This window comes from Oncorhynchus gorbuscha, unplaced genomic scaffold, assembly GCF_021184085.1.
Source record: "Oncorhynchus gorbuscha isolate QuinsamMale2020 ecotype Even-year unplaced genomic scaffold, OgorEven_v1.0 Un_scaffold_1789, whole genome shotgun sequence".
NCBI classification, from domain to species: domain Eukaryota; kingdom Metazoa; phylum Chordata; class Actinopteri; order Salmoniformes; family Salmonidae; genus Oncorhynchus; species Oncorhynchus gorbuscha.
In genome coordinates, this window is record NW_025746470.1 from 91,767 (window position 1) to 111,199 (window position 19,433).

The 19,433-nt window shown below is 45.8% G+C and overlaps 1 protein-coding gene across 1 annotated transcript in view; it reads left to right on the forward strand.

Moving 5' to 3' along the window:
* LOC124024212 (vacuolar protein sorting-associated protein 13C-like) overlaps positions 1 to 19,319 on the forward strand; it is a gene marked incomplete at its 3' end in the record, with an annotated part of 45,431 nt that extends 26,112 nt beyond the window's left edge. The window contains exons 6-12 of the mRNA XM_046338211.1: positions 5,045 to 5,146; positions 11,693 to 11,805; positions 12,261 to 12,320; positions 12,422 to 12,481; positions 13,339 to 13,457; positions 17,736 to 17,804; positions 19,161 to 19,319. Coding sequence (XP_046194167.1) covers positions 5,045 to 5,146; positions 11,693 to 11,805; positions 12,261 to 12,320; positions 12,422 to 12,481; positions 13,339 to 13,457; positions 17,736 to 17,804; positions 19,161 to 19,319 — 682 coding nt within the window. The remainder of the gene's footprint in view (positions 1 to 5,044; positions 5,147 to 11,692; positions 11,806 to 12,260; positions 12,321 to 12,421; positions 12,482 to 13,338; positions 13,458 to 17,735; positions 17,805 to 19,160) is intronic.
* Between the last annotated feature and the right edge of the window lie 114 nt (positions 19,320 to 19,433).

Below are 19,433 nucleotides of genomic sequence, written 5' to 3' on the forward strand. Positions count from 1 at the left end.
GAATCTTCTGAGCTTCTCCAGACTGTTTTGTTTGGGGGGGATGGTAAGGTTTTGTCTTGGGACCTGTTTTCGATTAAGGTTTTGTCTTGGGAGATAGTTAAGTCTAACACAATGGTAAACAAGGTTTTATCTTGAGAACACATGGTCCTTCTGTAGCTCAGTTGGTAGAGCATGGCGCTTGTAACGCCAGGGTAGTGGGTTCGATCCCCGGGACCACCCATACGTAGAATGTGTGCACACATGACTGTAAGTCGCTTTGGATAAAAGTGTCTGCTAAATGGCATACATTATTATTATTATATTATTATATAACACATGAATAGTTAAGTCAGATACTGACACAATGACAGTTAAACAAGGTTTTGTCTTGAGAACACATTAATAGTTAAGTCAGATACTGACACAATGACAGTTAAACAAGGTTTTGTCTTGAGAACACATTTTGATTTAAAATAAAATGAATAGCTGAATACTGAATACTGACACAATGACAGTATTACGGTACCTGTATATGCCCTTTAAGTCATTATCTGTCCCTCTGATTTGTGGACTTCCATTAAACACCAGCTCCAATCTACTAACAGACAGATAGTGTTTTACATCCTTGGTTGGTTATGGGGTCTAGACTTCCATTAACCACCAGCTCCAATCTACTAACAGACAGATAGTGTTTTATATCCTTGGTTGGTTATGGGGTCTAGACTTCCATTAAACACCAGCTCCAATCTACTAACAGGTGTTTTATATCCTTGGTTGGTTATGGGGTCTATACTTCCATTAACCACTAGCTCCAATCCACTAACAGGTGTTTTATATCCTTGGTTGGTTATGGGGTCTATACTTCCATTAACCACCAGCTCCAATCTACTAACAGGTGTTTTATATCCTTGGTTGGTTATGGGGTCTATACTTCCATTAACCACCAGCTCCAATCTACTAACAGGTGTTTTATATCCTTGGTTGGTTATGGGGTCTATACTTCCATTAACCACTAGCTCCAATCCACTAACAGGTGTTTTATATCCTTGGTTGGTTATGGGGTCTATACCTCCATTAAACACCAGCTCCAATCTACTAACAGGTGTTTTACATCCTTGGTTGGTTATGGGGTCTATATTTCCATTAACCACCAGCTCCAATCTACTAACAGGTGTTTTATATCCTTGGTTGGTTATGGGGTCTAGACTTCCATTAACCACCAGCTCCAATATACTAACAGGTGTTTTACATCCTTGGTTGGTTATGGGGTCTAGACTTCCATTAACCACCAGCTCCAATCTACTAACAGACAGATAGTGTTTTATATCTTCGGTTGGTTATGGGGTCTATACTTCCATTAACCGCCAGCTCCAATCTACTAACAGACAGATAGTGTTTTACATCATTGGTTGGTTATGGGGTCTATACTTCCATTAACCACCAGCTCCAATCTACTAACAGGTGTTTTATATCCTTGGTTGGTTATGGGGTCTAGACTTCCATTAACCACCAGCTCCAATATACTAACAGGTGTTTTACATCCTTGGTTGGTTATGGGGTCTAGACTTCCATTAACCACCAGCTCCAATCTACTAACAGACAGATAGTGTTTTATATCCTTGGTTGGTTATGGGGTCTAGACTTCCATTAACCACCAGCTCCAATATACTAACAGGTGTTTTACATCCTTGGTTGGTTATGGGGTCTAGACTTCCATTAACCACCAGCTCCAATCTACTAACAGACAGATGGTGTTTTATATCCTTGGTTGGTTATGGGGTCTAGACTTCCATTAAACACCAGCTCCAATCTACTAACAGGTGTTTTACATCCTTGTTTGGTTATGGGGTCTATATTTCCATTAAACACCAGCTCCAATCTACTAACAGGTGTTTTATATCCTTGGTTGGTTATGGGGTCTATACTTCCATTAAACACCAGCTCCAATCTACTAACAGGTGTTTTATATCCTTGGTTGGTTATGGGGTCTATACTTCCATTAACCACCAGCTCCAATCTACTAACAGACAGATAGTGTTTTACATCCTTGGTTGGTTATGGGGTCTAGACTTCCATTAACCACCAGCTCCAATATACTAACAGGTGTTTTACATCCTTGGTTGGTTATGGGGTCTAGACTTCCATTAACCACTAGCTCCAATCCACTAACAGGTGTTTTACATCCTTGGTTGGTTATGGGGTCTAGACTTCCATTAACCACCAGCTCCAATATACTAACAGGTGTTTTATATCCTTGGTTGGTTATGGGGTCTATACTTCTGTCTGAAACACAAGTCTTCTTTTTGCAAGTTTTAAAAATGTAATGTTTTCTTTCCCAATGTGTCTTGTTTTGAGTCATGAAAAATAACATTCCGGTCGTTTCCGTTCATCAAGAAGGTTATTCATTTGTTGAATGGAGGTTCCAGTGTCATTTCACATTCAATGAACTACATTTACATAAGATTCTTTAATAAGACCATGTATTGCCCAGCCCTTCATCCTGTACTGTGTGTTTTAGATTATTTAATAAGACCATGTATTGCCCAGCCCTTCATCCTGTACTGTGTGTTTTAGATTATTTAATAAGACCATGTATTGCCCAGCCCTTCATCCTGTACTGTGTGTTTTAGATTCTTTAATAAGACTATGTGTTGCCCAGCCCTTCATCCTGTACTGTGTGTTTTAGATTCTTTAATAAGACCATGTAATGCCCAGCCCTTCGTCCTGTACTGTGTGTTTTTAGATGTGATTATTAATCTGTTTGGCTGACACATCTAGATAAAAACACCTCTGCTGCTAGGCAACCACTGGACACAAAGACCTTGAGTTATCCATGGACACGAACACGGTCCTGAAGGCAGTCGGGCTCCTACATAACACTAGGAGAGAGGGACAGTTTCAATATTCATAACACTAGGGGAGAGGGAGGGAGGGACTGTTTCAATATTCCTACTATTCATAACACTATTCTCCTTGTGGGGGGGTTTCCTTTACTGTGTAATTGGTGGCGTTGGCCTATAGATGGTCAAGCAGTAAGCAAACATATATTAATGTTGTGATTAGCATACAGACTCAGCAGTGGTGTCGTTGTGGCTGTATACCGTACACTCCTTAATCCCCACAATGCATTTCAAAGTAGTGTAGTGGAGGTTAAACACTGGGTCAATTAATACGGCTGATGGGAACAAACCAGAACGTTTTGGTTTAAAATGCTGGGATCATGACTGGGATTATCAACAACTATCATGGGTTGTTAATATGACTGGGATTATCAACAACTAGCATGGGTTGTTATAATGACTGGGATTATCAACAACTAGCATGGGTTGTTAATATGACTGGGATTATCAACAACTAGCATGGGTTGTTAATATGACTGGGATTATCAACAACTATCATGGGTTGTTATAATGACTGGGATTATCAACAACTATCATGGGTTGTTAATATGACTGGGATTATCAACAACTATCATGGGTTGTTAATATGACTGGGATTATCAACAACTAGCATGGGTTGTTAATATGACTGGGATTATCAACAACTATCATGGGTTGTTAATATGACTGGGATTATCAACAACTATCATGGGTTGTTAATATGACTGGGATTATCAACAACTAGCATGGGTTGTTAATATGACTGGGATTATCAACAACTAGCATGGGTTGTTAATATGACTGGGATTATCAACAACTAGCATGGGTTGTTAATATGACTGGGATTATCAACAACTAGCATGGGTTGTTAACATGACTGGGATTATCAACAACTAGCATGGGTTGTTAATATGACTGGGATTATCAACAACTAGCATGGGTTGTTAATATGACTGGGATTATCAACAACTAGCATGGGTTGTTAATATGACTGGGATTATCAACAACTAGCATGGGTTGTTAATATGACTGGGATTATCAACAACTAGCATGGGTTGTTAATATGACTGGGATTATCAACAACTATCATGGGTTGTTAATATGACTGGGATTATCAACAACTATCATGGGTTGTTAATATGACTGGGATTATCAACAACTATCATGGGTTGTTAATATGACTGGGATTATCAACAACTAGCATGGGTTGTTAATATGACTGGGATTATCAACAACTATCATGGGTTGTTAATATGACTGGGATTATCAACAACTAGCATGGGTTGTTAATATGACTGGGATTATCAACAACTAGCATGGGTTGTTAATATGACTGGGATTATCAACAACTAGCATGGGTTGTTAATATGACTGGGATTATCAACAACTAGCATGGGTTGTTAATATGACTGGGATTATCAACAACTAGCATGGGTTGTTAATATGACTGGGATTATCAACAACTAGCATGGGTTGTTAATATGACTAGGATTATCAACAACTAGCATGGGTTGTTAATATGACTGGGATTATCAACAACTAGCATGGGTTGTTAATATGACTGGGATTATCAACAACTATCATGGGCTGCTAATATGACTGGGATTGTGCCTTTGGTTTCTTGACAATGAAAGAAAGTGTATGAAAACCAACAGAACTATATGTATCCACTATGAAACCATGTTGTCTTGTTCTATATGTATCCACTATGAAACCATGTTGTCTTGTTCTATATGTATCCACTATGAAACCATGTTGTCTTGTTCTATATGTATCCACTATGAAACCATGTTGTCTTGTTCTATATGTATCCACTATGAAACCATGTTGTCTTGTTCTATGTGTATCCACTATGAAACCATGTTGTCTTGTTCTATGTGTATCCACTATGAAACCATGTTGTCTTGTTCTATATGTATCCACTATGAAACCATATTGTCTTGTTCTATATGTATCCACTATGAAACCATGTTGTCTTGTTCTATATGTATCCACTATGAAACCATGTTGTCTTGTTCTATATGTATCCACTATGAAACCATGTTGTCTTGTTCTGTGTATCCACTATGAAACCATGTTGTCTTGTTCAAAGTGATTTAAGTACCAAACATCACCAGAAGCTCTGAATATTGTAATTCCAACACCCGTTGTGTTTATTAACTATGTCCCCGTGGTGTGTTTCAAAGCGATAAAGTATGACGCCGCGAAGGAGGAGCGTTACCAGCAGGAGGCCAAGCAGAAGGAGCTGCAGCGCATTGAGGAGGCGCTACTGATGGCTGCTCGCAGAGGTGAGGAGTTAAACTAGTGGACTGACATCACAGAGGTGAGGAGACAGGAGTTAAACTAGTGGACTGACATCACAGAGGTGAGGAGACAGGAGTTAAACTAGTGGACTGACATCACAGAGGTGAGGAGACAGGAGTTAAACTAGTAGACTGACATCACAGAGGTGAGGAGACAGGAGTTAAACTAGTGGACTGACATCACAGAGGTGAGGAGACAGGAGTTAAACTAGTAGACTGACATCACAGTGTGACAGTCTGATTTAGTCTGACCACTGCTCTCTCTCTCTACCTTGTCCTGCTGATGGTGTATCTAGTCTGACCACTGCTCTCTCTCTCTACCTTGTCCTGCTGATGGTGTATCTAGTCTGACCACTGCTCTCTCTCTCTACCTTGTCCTGCTGATGGTGTATCTAGTCTGACCACTGCTCTCTCTCTCTACCTTGTCCTGCTGATGGTGTATCTAGTCTGACCACTGCTCTCTCTCTCTCTACCTTGTCCTGCTAATGGTGTATCTAGTCTGACCACTGCTCTCTCTCTCTACCTTGTGCTGCTCACCTCACGGGACACGTAGACTCTCAGACGGGAGCTGCTGTTTAATCTGGAAAGTGTTGTGTATAAGGAGCCTCAGCATGGTAGGTTCTGTTCTGTAGTGGACCAGCCAGGCATTAGGTTCTGTTCTGTAGTGGACCAGCCAGGCATTAGGTTCTGTTCTGTAGTGGACCAGCCAGGCATTAGGTTCTGTTCTGTAGTGGACCAGCCAGGCATTAGGTTCTGTTCTGTAGTGGACCAGCTAGGCATTAGGTTCTGTTCTGTAGTGGACCAGCCAGGCATTAGGTTCTGTTCTGTAGTGGACCAGTCAGGCATTAGGTTCTGTTCTGTAGTGGACCAGTCAGGCATTAGGTTCTGTTCTGTAGTGGACCAGTCAGGCATTAGGTTCTGTTCTGTAGTGGACCAGTCAGGCATTAGGTTCTGTTCTGTAGCGGACCAGTCAGGCATTAGGTTCTGTTCTGTAGTGGACCAGCCAGGCATTAGGTTCTGTTCTGTAGTGGACCAGTCAGGCATTAGGTTCTGTTCTGTAGTGGACCAGCCAGGCATTAGGTTCTGTTCTGTAGTGGACCAGCCAGGCATTAGGTTCTGTTCTGTAGTGGACCAGTCAGGCATTAGGTTCTGTTCTGTAGTGGACCAGTCAGGCATTAGGTTCTGTTCTGTAGTGGACCAGCCAGGCATTAGGTTCTGTTCTGTAGTGGACCAGTCAGGTATTAGGTTTTATACTGTAGTGGACCAGCTAGGCATTAGGTTCTGTTCTGTAGTGGACCAGCCAGGCATGAGGTTCTGTTCTGTTCTGTAGTGGACCAGCCAGGCATTAGGTTCTGTTCTGTAGTGGACCAGCCAGGCATTAGGTTCTATAATGTAGTGGACCAGCCAGGCATTAGGTTCTGTTCAGTAGTGGACCAGCCAGGCATTAGGTTCTATAATGTAGTGGACCAGTCAGGCATTAGGTTCTGTTCTGTAGTGGACCAGTCAGGTATTAGGTTTTATACTGTAGTGGACCAGCTAGGCATTAGGTTCTGTTCTGTAGTGGACCAGTCAGGTATTAGGTTCTATAATGTAGTGGACCAGCCAGGCATTAGGTTCTATAATGTAGTGGACCAGCCAGGCATTGGGTTCTGTTCTGTAGTGGACCAGTCAGGTATTAGGTTTTATACTGTAGTGGACCAGCTAGGCATTAGGTTCTGTTCTGTAGTGGACCAGCCAGGCATTAGGTTCTGTTCTGTAGTGGACCAGTCAGGCATTAGGTTCTGTTCTGTAGTGGACCAGCCAGGCATTAGGTTCTGTTCTGTAGTGGACCAGTCAGGTATTAGGTTTTATACTGTAGTGGACCAGCTAGGCATTAGGTTCTGTTCTGTAGTGGACCAGCCAGGCATGAGGTTCTGTTCTGTTCTGTAGTGGACCAGCCAGGCATTAGGTTCTGTTCTGTAGTGGACCAGCCAGGCATTAGGTTCTATAATGTAGTGGACCAGCCAGGCATTAGGTTCTGTTCAGTAGTGGACCAGCCAGGCATTAGGTTCTATAATGTAGTGGACCAGTCAGGCATTAGGTTCTGTTCTGTAGTGGACCAGTCAGGTATTAGGTTCTGTTACTGTAGTGGACCAGCTAGGCATTAGGTTCTGTTCTGTAGTGGACCAGTCAGGTATTAGGTTCTATAATGTAGTGGACCAGCCAGGCATTAGGTTCTATAATGTAGTGGACCAGCCAGGCATTGGGTTCTGTTCTGTAGTGGACCAGTCAGGTATTAGGTTTTATACTGTAGTGGACCAGCTAGGCATTAGGTTCTGTTCTGTAGTGGACCAGCCAGGCATTAGGTTCTGTTCTGTTCTGTAGTGGACCAGCCAGGCATTAGGTTCTGTTCTGTAGTGGACCAGCCAGGCATTAGGTTCTATAATGTAGTGGACCAGCCAGGCATTAGGTTCTGTTCAGTAGTGGACCAGCCAGGCATTAGGTTCTATAATGTAGTGGACCAGTCAGGCATTAGGTTCTGTTCTGTAGTGGACCAGTCAGGTATTAGGTTTGTTCTGTAGTGGACCAGCTAGGCATTAGGTTCTGTTCTGTAGTGGACCAGTCAGGTATTAGGTTCTATAATGTAGTGGACCAGCCAGGCATTAGGTTCTATAATGTAGTGGACCAGCCAGGCATTGGGTTCTGTTCTGTAGTGGACCAGTCAGGTATTAGGTTTTATACTGTAGTGGACCAGCTAGGCATTAGGTTCTGTTCTGTAGTGGACCAGCCAGGCATGAGGTTCTGTTCTGTTCTGTAGTGGACCAGCCAGGCATTAGGTTCTGTTCTGTAGTGGACCAGCCAGGCATTAGGTTCTATAATGTAGTGGACCAGCCAGGCATTAGGTTCTGTTCAGTAGTGGACCAGCCAGGCATTAGGTTCTATAATGTAGTGGACCAGTCAGGCATTAGGTTCTGTTCTGTAGTGGACCAGTCAGGTATTAGGTTTTATACTGTAGTGGACCAGCTAGGCATTAGGTTCTGTTCTGTAGTGGACCAGTCAGGTATTAGGTTCTATAATGTAGTGGACCAGCCAGGCATTAGGTTCTATAATGTAGTGGACCAGCCAGGCATTGGGTTCTGTTCTGTAGTGGACCAGTCAGGTATTAGGTTTTATACTGTAGTGGACCAGCTAGGCATTAGGTTCTGTTCTGTAGTGGACCAGCCAGGCATGAGGTTCTGTTCTGTTCTGTTCTGTAGTGGACCAGCTAGGCATTAGGTTCTGTTCTGTAGTGGACCAGCCAGGCATTAGGTTCTGTTCTGTAGTGGACCAGCCAGGCATTAGGTTCTGTTCTGTAGTGGACCAGCCAGGCATTAGGTTCTATAATGTAGTGGACCAGCCAGGCATTAGGTTCTATAATGTAGTGGACCAGCCAGGCATTAGGTTCTGTTCTGTAGTGGACCAGCCAGGCATTGGGTTCTGTTCTGTAGTGGACCAGTCAGGTATTAGGTTTTATACTGTAGTGGACCAGCTAGGCATTAGGTTCTGTTCTGTAGTGGACCAGCCAGGCATGAGGTTCTGTTCTGTTCTGTAGTGGACCAGCTAGGCATTAGGTTCTGTTCTGTAGTGGACCAGCCAGGCATGAGGTTCTGTTCTGTTCCGTAGTGGACCAGCCAGGCATTAGGTTCTGTTCTGTAGTGGACCAGCCAGGCATTAGGTTCTATAATGTAGTGGACCAGCCAGGCATTAGGTTCTATAATGTAGTGGACCAGCCAGGCATTGGGTTCTGTTCTGTAGTGGACCAGTCAGGTATTAGGTTTTATACTGTAGTGGACCAGCTAGGCATTAGGTTCTGTTCTGTAGTGGACCAGCCAGGCATGAGGTTCTGTTCTGTTCTGTTCTGTAGTGGACCAGCTAGGCATTAGGTTCTGTTCTGTAGTGGACCAGCCAGGCATTAGGTTCTGTTCTGTAGTGGACCAGCCAGGCATTAGGTTCTATAATGTAGTGGACCAGCCAGGCATTAGGTTCTGTTCAGTAGTGGACCAGCCAGGCATTAGGTTCTATAATGTAGTGGACCAGTCAGGCATTAGGTTCTGTTCTGTAGGGGACCAGTCAGGCATTAGGTTCTGTTCTGTAGTGGACCAGCCAGGCATTAGGTTCTGTTCTGTAGGGTACCAGTCAGGCATTAGGTTCTGTTCTGTAGGGGACCAGTCAGGCATTAGGTTCTGTTCTGTAGTGGACCAGCCAGGCATTAGGTTCTGTTCTGTAGTGTAGTGGACCAGCCAGGCATTAGGTTCTGTTCTGTAGTGGACCAGTCAGGCATTAGGTTCTGTTCTGTAGTGGACCAGTCAGGCATTAGGTTCTGTTCTGTAGTGGACCAGTCAGGCATTAGGTTCTGTTCTGTAGTGGACCAGCCAGGCATTAGGTTCTGTTCTGTAGTGGACCAGCCAGGCATTAGGTTCTGTTCTGTAGTGGACCAGCCAGGCATTAGGTTCTGTTCTGTAGTGGACCAGCCAGGCATTAGGTTCTGTTCTGTAGTGGACCAGCCAGGCATTAGGTTCTATAATGTAGTGGACCAGCCAGGCATTAGGTTCTGTTCAGTAGTGGACCAGCCAGGCATTAGGTTCTATAATGTAGTGGACCAGTCAGGCATTAGGTTCTGTTCTGTAGGGGACCAGTCAGGCATTAGGTTCTGTTCTGTAGTGGACCAGCCAGGCATTAGGTTCTGTTCTGTAGGGTACCAGTCAGGCATTAGGTTCTGTTCTGTAGGGGACCAGTCAGGCATTAGGTTCTGTTCTGTAGTGGACCAGCCAGGCATTAGGTTCTGTTCTGTAGTGGACCAGTCAGGCATTAGGTTCTGTTCTGTAGTGGACCAGTCAGGCATTAGGTTCTGTTCTGTAGTGGACCAGCCAGGCATTAGGTTCTGTTCTGTAGTGGACCAGCCAGGCATTAGGTTCTGTTCTGTAGTGGGCCAGCCAGGCATTAGGTTCTGATCTGTAGTGGGCCAGCCAGGCATTAGGTTCTGATCTGTAGTGGGCCAGCCAGGCATTAGGTTCTGTTCTGTAGTGGGCCAGTCAGGCAACCTGGTTGTCACTGTTGTTCTCTTTGTCTTCAACCTATTCTGCATGCTCTGATGTCTGGTTGTCATTGTTGTTATCTTTGTCTTCAACCCATTCTGCATGCTCTGATGTCTGGTTGTCATTGTTATCTTTGTCTTCAACCCATTCTGCATGCTCTGATGTCTGGTTGTCACTGTTGTTCTCTTTGTCTTCAACCTATTCTGCATGCTCTGATGTCTGGTTGTCATTGTTGTTATCTTTGTCTTCAACCCATTCTGCATGCTCTGATGTCTGGTTGTCATTGTTATCTTTGTCTTCAACCCATTCTGCATGCTCTGATGTCTGGTTGTCATTGTTGTTATCTTTGTCTTCAACCCATTCTGCATGCTCTGATGTCTGGTTGTCACTGTTGTTCTCTTTGTCTTCAACCTATTCTGCATGCTCTGATGTCTGGTTGTCATTGTTGTTATCTTTGTCTTCAACCCATTCTGCATGCTCTGATGTCTGGTTGTCACTGTTGTTCTGGTCTTCAACCTATTCTGCATGCTCTGATGTCTGGTTGTCACTGTTGTTCTCTTTGTCTTCAACCTATTCTGCATGCTCTGATGTCTGGTTGTCATTGTTGTTATCTTTGTCTTCAACCCATTCTGCATGCTCTGATGTCTGGTTGTCATTGTTGTTCTCTTTGTCTTCAACCCATTCTGCATGCTCTGATGTCTGGTTGTCATTGTTGTTATCTTTGTCTTCAACCCATTCTGCATGCTCTGATGTCTGGTTGTCACTGTTGTTCTCTTTGTCTTCAACCCATTCTGCATGCTCTGATGTCTGGTTGTCACTGTTGTTCTCTTTGTCTTCAACCCATTCTGCATGCTCTGATGTCTGGTTGTCACTGTTGTTCTCTTTGTCTTCAACCTATTCTGCATGCTCTGATGTCTGGTTGTCATTGTTGTTATCTTTGTCTTCAACCCATTCTGCATGCTCTGATGTCTGGTTGTCACTGTTGTTATCTTTGTCTTCAACCCATTCTGCATGCTCTGATGTCTGGTTGTCATTGTTGTTATCTTTGTCTTCAACCCATTCTGCATGCTCTGATGTCTGGTTGTCATTGTTGTTATCTTTGTCTTCAACCCATTCTGCATGCTCTGATGTCTGGTTGTCATGTCACTGTTGCACTGACTCTCCACTAACAGCTCTTCCTCTTCCTTATCCTCTTCCTCTGTTAATGCTTGTCATGGATTTAAGATTAAAAAACACAAAAAGGCTTTAAGAGTCTAAAATCTTTAAAACGCCATGAAAACAAACAAGGTGGGTACGTGTGTGTTGCGTGATTGTGAGCTGCCTGTGATTGTGTGTTGTGACAGTAGTTTTGACCAAAATACATGATCTTAAATCTTCCAAAGCTGCCTGAGTAGCTTGTTCTGTTCATTATCAGCTGCCTGAGTAGCTTGTTCTGGTCATTATCAGCTGCCTGAGTAGCTTGTTCTGGTCATTTCAGAAAAGCCTCAGAAAGATGAGAAGAAGGACACGTTTGCTGAGAAGCTGGCCACGCAAGTCATCAAGAACCTGCAAGTCAAGATCACCAGCATCCATATCAGATATGAGGACGATGTTAGTTTCTAGAGCTGGGGGACAATACTCCTCCTCTCACAGCCTCCTATCTCTTTCTCTCCTTTCCTCACCTCCTATATCCTTTCCTCACCTCCTTTCATTGTCTTCTCTCCTCATCTTTCCTCATCTCCTTTCCTCACCTCTCTTTTTTTCCTCCTCACCTCATATCCTTGTCTCCTTCCCTCATCTCCTCTCATCACTGGCTCTCCTTGTCTCCTGAACTCCTCTCCTCACCTCCTCTCCTTGTCTCTTTTCCTTCCTCATTTCCTCACCTCATCTCCTAGTCTCCTTTCCTCACCTCTTCTCTCTTGTCTCGTTACCGCCATCACTTACTGTTCTTGTCTGTTTTCGTCATCTCTCCTTGTCTCATTTCCTCACATCCTTTCCTAGTACTTCCTGTCTCCCAGTGCACTATGGGAAGTTGTGTGATTGTCTCTGTGGTTTGTGTGTTCCAGATATTAGACCCCCAGCAGCCCCTCTCTATGGGAGTCACCCTGGCTGAGCTGAGTCTACAGGTACACACACACACACACACACACTGGTCGACAAGATGTGACGAGTCTTTCTGATATCAGTCATTCTGCTCGTTCATTTTGTCTTGTGATTTTGTTTGTAGACGACCGATGAGAACTGGAAGTCGTGTATTCTGAACGAGGCAGCCAGGATCATCTACAAGGTAACAGCCGGTTTGGGGGAGCGTTAAATTTAATACATGTTGATGTGATCTCTCGTCATTCTGCTCCAAGGTAACACTGCCACTGTGGTAACACAGTCTGTAGCTCATACAGCTCATTCATGGAAGGCCTGACAGATTTCAGGGCAAAGCTGTGCTGTATGTTGTTGATTTGTAACGTTGGGGTGACATTGTTGATATGACCCAGTGCCCAGTTGACTTCCTGTCCTCTCTCTGTTGACTTCCTGTCCTCTCTCTGTTGACTTCCTGTCCTCTCTCTGTTGACTTCCTGTCCTCTCTCTGTTGACTTCCTGTCCTCTCTCTGTTGACTTCCTGTCCTCTCTCTGTTGACTTCCTGTCCTCTCTCTGTTGACTTCCTGTCCTCTCTCTGTTGACTTCCTGTCCTCGCTCTGTTGACTTCCTGTCCTCGCTCTGTTGACTTCCTGTCCTCGCTCTGTTGACTTCCTGTCCTCGCTCTGTTGACTTCCTGTCCTCGCTCTGTTGACTTCCTGTCCTCGCTCTGTTGACTTCCTGTCCTCGCTCTGTTGACTTCCTGTCCTCGCTCTGTTGACTTCCTGTCCTCTCTCTGTTGACTTCATGTCCTCTCTCTGTTGACTTCCTGTCCTCTCTCTGTTGACTTCCTGTCCTCTCTCTGTTGACTTCATGTCCTCTCTCTGTTGACTTCCTGTCCTCTCTCTGTTGACTTCCTGTCCTCTCTCTGTTGACTTCCTGTCCTCTCTCTGTTGACTTCCTGTCCTCTCTCTGTTGACTTCCTGTCCTCTCTCTGTTGACTTCCTGTCCTCTCTCTGTTGACTTCCTGTCCTCTCTCTGTTGACATCCTGTCCTCTCTCTGTTTCCAGCTGGGCCGTTTGGAATGTCTGTGCGCCTACTGGAACGTCAACAGTCCCATCTTCTATAAAGGCTCCTGGGAAGAGATACTGGTAATGACCCTCTCTGTCTTTATCAGGAAGAGATACTGGTAATTAACCTCTCTGTCTTTATTAGGAAGAGATAGTGGTAATGGCCCTCTGTCTTTATTAGGAAGAGATACTGGTAATTAACCTCTCTGTCTTTATCAGGAAGAGATACTGGTAATTAACCTCTCTGTCTTTATCAGGAAGAGATACTGGTAATTAACCTCTCTGTCTTTATTAGGAAGAGATAGTGGTAATGGCCCTCTGTCTTTATTAGGAAGAGATAGTGGTAATGAACCTCTCTGTCTTTATCAGGAAGAGATACTGGTAATTAACCTCTCTGTCTTTATCAGGAAGAGATACTGGTAATTAACCTCTCTGTCTTTATCAGGAAGAGATACTGGTAATTAACCTCTCTGTCTTTATCAGGAAGAGATAGTGGTAATGGACCTCTCTGTCTTTATCAGGAAGAGATACTGGTAATTAACCTCTGTCTCTTTATCAGGAAGAGATAGTGGTAATGAATTGTTGGTCTTAATTAGGAAGAGATCGTGGTAATGGCCCTCTCTGTCTTTATTAGGAAGAGATAGTGGTAATGATCTCCTCTGTCTTTATCAGGAAGAGATAGTGGTAATTAACCTCTCTGTCTTTATCAGGAAGAGATACTGGTAATGAACCTCTCTGTCTTTATCAGGAAGAGATACTGGTAATTAACCTCTCTGTCTTTATCAGGAAGAGATAGTGGTAATTGTCTCCAGTGGGGTGTGGTCTCATCATATTGTCTCCAGTGGGGTGTGGTCATATTGTCTCCAGTGGGGTGTGGTCTCATCATATTGTCTCCAGTGGGGTGTGGTCATATTGTCTCCAGTGGGGTCTCATCATATTGTCTCCAGTGGGGTCTGGTCATATTGTCTCCAGTGGGGTCTCATCATATTGTCTCCAGTGGGGTCTCATCATATTGTCTCCAGTGGGGTCTGGTCATATTGTCTCCAGTGGGGTCTGGTCATATTGTCTCCAGTGGGGTCTGGTCATATTGTCTCCAGTGGGGTCTGGTCATATTGTCTCCAGTGGGGTCTGGTCATATTGTCTCCAGTGGGGTCTCATCATATTGTCTCCAGTGGGGTCTGATCATATTGTCTCCAGTGGGGTGTGGTCATATTGTCTCCAGTGGGGTGTGGTCATATTGTCTCCAGTGGGGTGTGGTCTCATCATATTGTCTCCAGTGGGGTCTGGTCATATTGTCTCCAGTGGGGTCTGATCATATTGTCTCCAGTAGGGTGTGGTCATATTGTCTCCAGTGGGGTGTGGTCTCATCATATTGTCTCCAGTGGGGTGTGGTCTCATCATATTGTCTCCAGTGGGGTGTGGTCTCATCATATTGTCTCCAGTGGGGTGTGGTCATATTGTCTCCAGTGGGGTGTGGTCATATTGTCTCCAGTGGGGTCTCATCATATTGTCTCCAGTGGGGTCTGGTCATATTGTCTCCAGTGGGGTCTGGTCATATTGTCTCCAGTGGGGTGTGGTCTCATCATATTGTCTCCAGTGGGGTCTGGTCATATTGTCTCCAGTGGGGTGTGGTCTCATCATATTGTCTCCAGTGGGGTCTGGTCATATTGTCTCCAGTGGGGTCTGGTCATATTGTCTCCAGTGGGGTCTCATCATATTGTCTCCAGTGGGGTCTGGTCATATTGTCTCCAGTGGGGTCTGGTCATATTGTCTCCAGTGGGGTCTGGTCATATTGTCTCCAGTGGGGTCTCATCATATTGTCTCCAGTGGGGTCTGGTCATATTGTCTCCAGTGGGGTGTGGTCTCATCATATTGTCTCCAGTGGGGTCTCATCATATTGTCTCCAGTGGGGTCTCATCATATTGTCTCCAGTGGGGTGTGGTCTCATCATATTGTCTCCAGTGGGGTCTGGTCATATTGTCTCCAGTGGGGTCTCATCATATTGTCTCCAGTGGGGTGTGGTCATATTGTCTCCAGTGGGGTGTGGTCATATTGTCTCCAGTGGGGTCTGGTCATATTGTCTCCAGTGGGGTCTGGTCATATTGTCTCCAGTGGGGTCTGGTCATATTGTCTCCAGTGGGGTCTGGTCATATTGTCTCCAGTGGGGTCTGGTCATATTGTCTCCAGTGGGGTCTGGTCATATTGTCTCCAGTGGGGTCTGGTCATATTGTCTCCAGTGGGGTCTGGTCATATTGTCTCCAGTGGGGTCTCATCATATTGTCTCCAGTGGGGTCTGGTCATATTGTCTCCAGTGGGGTGTGGTCTCATCATATTGTCTCCAGTGGGGTCTCATCATATTGTCTCCAGTGGGGTGTGGTCTCATCATATTGTCTCCAGTGGGGTCTGGTCATATTGTCTCCAGTGGGGTCTCATCATATTGTCTCCAGTGGGGTGTGGTCATATTGTCTCCAGTGGGGTGTGGTCATATTGTCTCCAGTGGGGTCTGATCATATTGTCTCCAGTGGGGTGTGGTCATATTGTCTCCAGTGGGGTGTGGTCATATTGTCTCCAGTGGGGTGTGGTCATATTGTCTCCAGTGGGGTCTGATCATATTGTCTCCAGTGGGGTGTGGTCATATTGTCTCCAGTGGGGTGTGGTCATATTGTCTCCAGTGGGGTGTGGTCTCATCATATTGTCTCCAGTGGGGTGTGGTCATATTGTCTCCAGTGGGGTGTGGACATATTGTCTCCAGTGGGGTGTGGTCTGATCATATTGTCCTCATGATTGATGAATCCCTTACCTGGGATCAGGTCTTCTCTCTGTGTGTGTGATCTGTGATGGACTGCTCAGGTCTTCTCTAGGTGTGTGTTATCTGTGATGGACTGCTCAGGTCTTCTCTAGGTGTGTGTTATCTGTGATGGACTGCTCAGGTCTTCTCTAGGTGTGTGTTATCTGTGATGGAATGCTCAGGTCTTCTCTAGGTGTGTGTTATCTGTGATGGACTGCTCAGGTCTTCTCTAGGTGTGTGTTATCTGTGATGGAATGCTCAGGTCTTCTCTAGGTGTGTGTTATCTGTGATGGACTGCTCAGGTCTTCTCTAGGTGTGTGTTATCTGTGATGGACTGCTCAGGTCTTCTCTAGGTGTGTGTTATCTGTGATGGAATGCTCAGGTCTTCTCTAGGTGTGTGTTATCTGTGATGGAATGCTCAGGTCTTCTCTAGGTGTGTGTTATCTGTGATGGACTGCTCAGGTCTTCTCTAGGTGTGTGTTATCTGTGATGGAATGCTCAGGTCTTCTCTAGGTGTGTGTTATCTGTGATGGACTGCTCAGGTCTTCCCTAGGTGTGTGTTATCTGTGATGGACTGCTCAGGTCTTCTCTAGGTGTCTGTGTGTACTGTTGCTGGTCATGCAGAGTAAACACAGGCACATCACGGATAAACGGATCAATGTCTTTCCTCAGCTCTGCAGACAGCATAATTGGTGCTGGCTGGTAGTTGCCTCAGGTTGAGAAGCATTATTACGAGGTGTGTGTGTGTGTGTGTGTGTGTGTGTGTGTGTGTGTGTGTGTGTGTGTGTGTGTGTGTGTGATGTAGCCGTCTGACGTTCCCTCATCTGGAATGAAGTGTAACTAAGTCAGTGTTTCCGTCAGCTATTCTCATGTCTGAATCAGAGTACCACTGCATCCGTCCAGCCACATGTCTGAATCAGAGTAGCACTGCATCCACTCAGCTACATGTCTGAATCAGAGTAGCACTGCATCCGTCCAGCCACATGTCTGAATCAGAGTAGCACTGCATCCACTCAGCTACATGTCTGAATCAGAGTAGCACTGCATCCACTCAGCTACATGTCTGAATCAGAGTAGCACTGCATCCACTCAGCCACATGTCTGAATCAGAGTAGCACTGCATCCACTCAGCCACATGTCTGAATCAGAGTAGCACTGCATCCACTCAGCCACATGTCTGAATCAGAGTAGCACTGCATCCACTCAGCCACATGTCTGAATCAGAGTAGCACTGCATCCACTCAGCCACATGTCTGAATCAGAGTAGCACTGCATCCGTCCAGCCACATGTCTGAATCAGAGTAGCACTGCATCCGTCCAGCCACATGTCTGAATCAGAGTAGCACTGCATCCGTCCAGCCACATGTCTGAATCAGAGTAGCACTGCATCCACTCAGCCACATGTCTGAAAATAGAACACCTTAGATCGGCTGAGTCTCGCTGTGCCACTTTGGGACAACCATGTGGACATGGTGTGTTTGCTCTCACAATGGCCCAGGTGCATCCAGCAGTCTGTTCCTCATGTGGACATGGTGTGTTTGCTCTCACAATGGCCCAGGTGCATCCAGCAGTCTGTTCCTCATGTGGACATGGTGTGTTTGCTCCCCAGGTGCATCCAGCAGTCTGTCTTCAAGGGACATGGTGCAGGTGCATCCAGTCTGTTCCTCATGTGGACATGGTGTGTTTGCTCTCACAATGGCCCAGGTGCATCCAGCAGTCTGTTCCTCATGTGGACATGGTGTGTTTGCTCTCACAATGGCCCAGGTGCATCCAGCAGTCTGTTCCTCATGTGGACATGGTGTGTTTGCTCTCACAATGGCCCAGGTGCATCCAGCAGTCTGTTCCTCATGTGGACATGGTGTGTTTGCTCACAATGGCCCAGGTGCATCCAGCAGTCTGTTCCTCATGTGGACATGGTGTGTTTGCTCACAATGGCCCAGGTGCATCCAGCAGTCTGTTCCTCATGTGGACATGGTGTGTTTGCTCTCACAATGGCCCAGGTGCATCCAGCAGTCTGTTCCTCATGTGGACATGGTGTGTTTTGCTCTCACAATGGCCCAGGTGCATCCAGCAGTCTGTTCCTCATGTGGACATGGTGTGTTTGCTCTCACAATGGCCCAGGTGCATCCAGCAGTCTGTTCCTCATGTGGACATGGTGTGTTTGCTCTCACAATGGCCCAGGTGCATCCAGCAGTCTGTTCCTCATGTGGACATGGTGTGTTTGCTCTCACAATGGCCCAGGTGCATCCAGCCATCTGTTCCTCATGTGGACATGGTGTGTTTGCTCTCACAATGGCCCAGGTGCATCCAGCAGTCTGTTCCTCATGTGGACATGGTGTGTTTGCTCTCACAATGGCCCAGGTGCATCCAGCAGTCTGTTCCTCATGTGGACATGGTGTGTTTGCTCTCACAATGGCCCAGGTGCATCCAGCAGTCTGTTCCTCATGTGGACATGGTGTGTTTGCTCTCACAATGGCCCAGGTGCATCCAGCAGTCTGTTCCTCAAGGGACATGGGACATGGTGTGCAGTTTTGCTCTCACAATGGCCCAGGTGCATCCAGCAGTCTGTTCCTCATGTGGACATGGTGTGTTTGCTCTCACAATGGCCCAGGTGCATCCAGCAGTCTGTTCCTCATGTGGACATGGTGTGTTTGCTCTCACAATGGCCCAGGTGCATCCAGCAGTCTGTTCCTCATGTGGACATGGTGTGTTTGCTCTCACAATGGCCCAGGTGCATCCAGCAGTCTGTTCCTCATGTGGACATGGTGTGTTTGCTCACAATGGCCCAGGTGCATCCAGCAGTCTGTTCCTCATGTGGACATGGTGTGTTTGCTCTCACAATGGTTCCTCATGGTGCATGCCAGCAGTCTGTTCCTCATGTGGACATGGTGTGTTTGCTCTCACAATGGCCCAGGTGCATCCAGCAGTCTGTTCCTCATGTGGACATGGTGTGTTTGCTCTCACAATGGCCCAGGTGCATCCAGCAGTCTGTTCCTCATGTGGACATGGTGTGTTTGCTCTCACAATGGCCCAGGTGCATCCAGCAGTCTGTTCCTCATGTGGACAGCCATGGTGGACATGTGTTGCTCTCACAATGGCCCAGGTGCATCCAGCAGTCTGTTCCTCATGTGGACATGTGTTTGCTCTCCATGGCCCAGGTGCATCCAGCCATCTGTTTCCTCATGTGGACATGGTGTGTTTGCTCTCACAATGGCCCAGGTGCATCCAGCAGTCTGTTCCTCATGTGGACATGGTGTGTTTGCTCTCACAATGGCCCAGGTGCATCCAGCAGTCTGTTCCCAGGTGC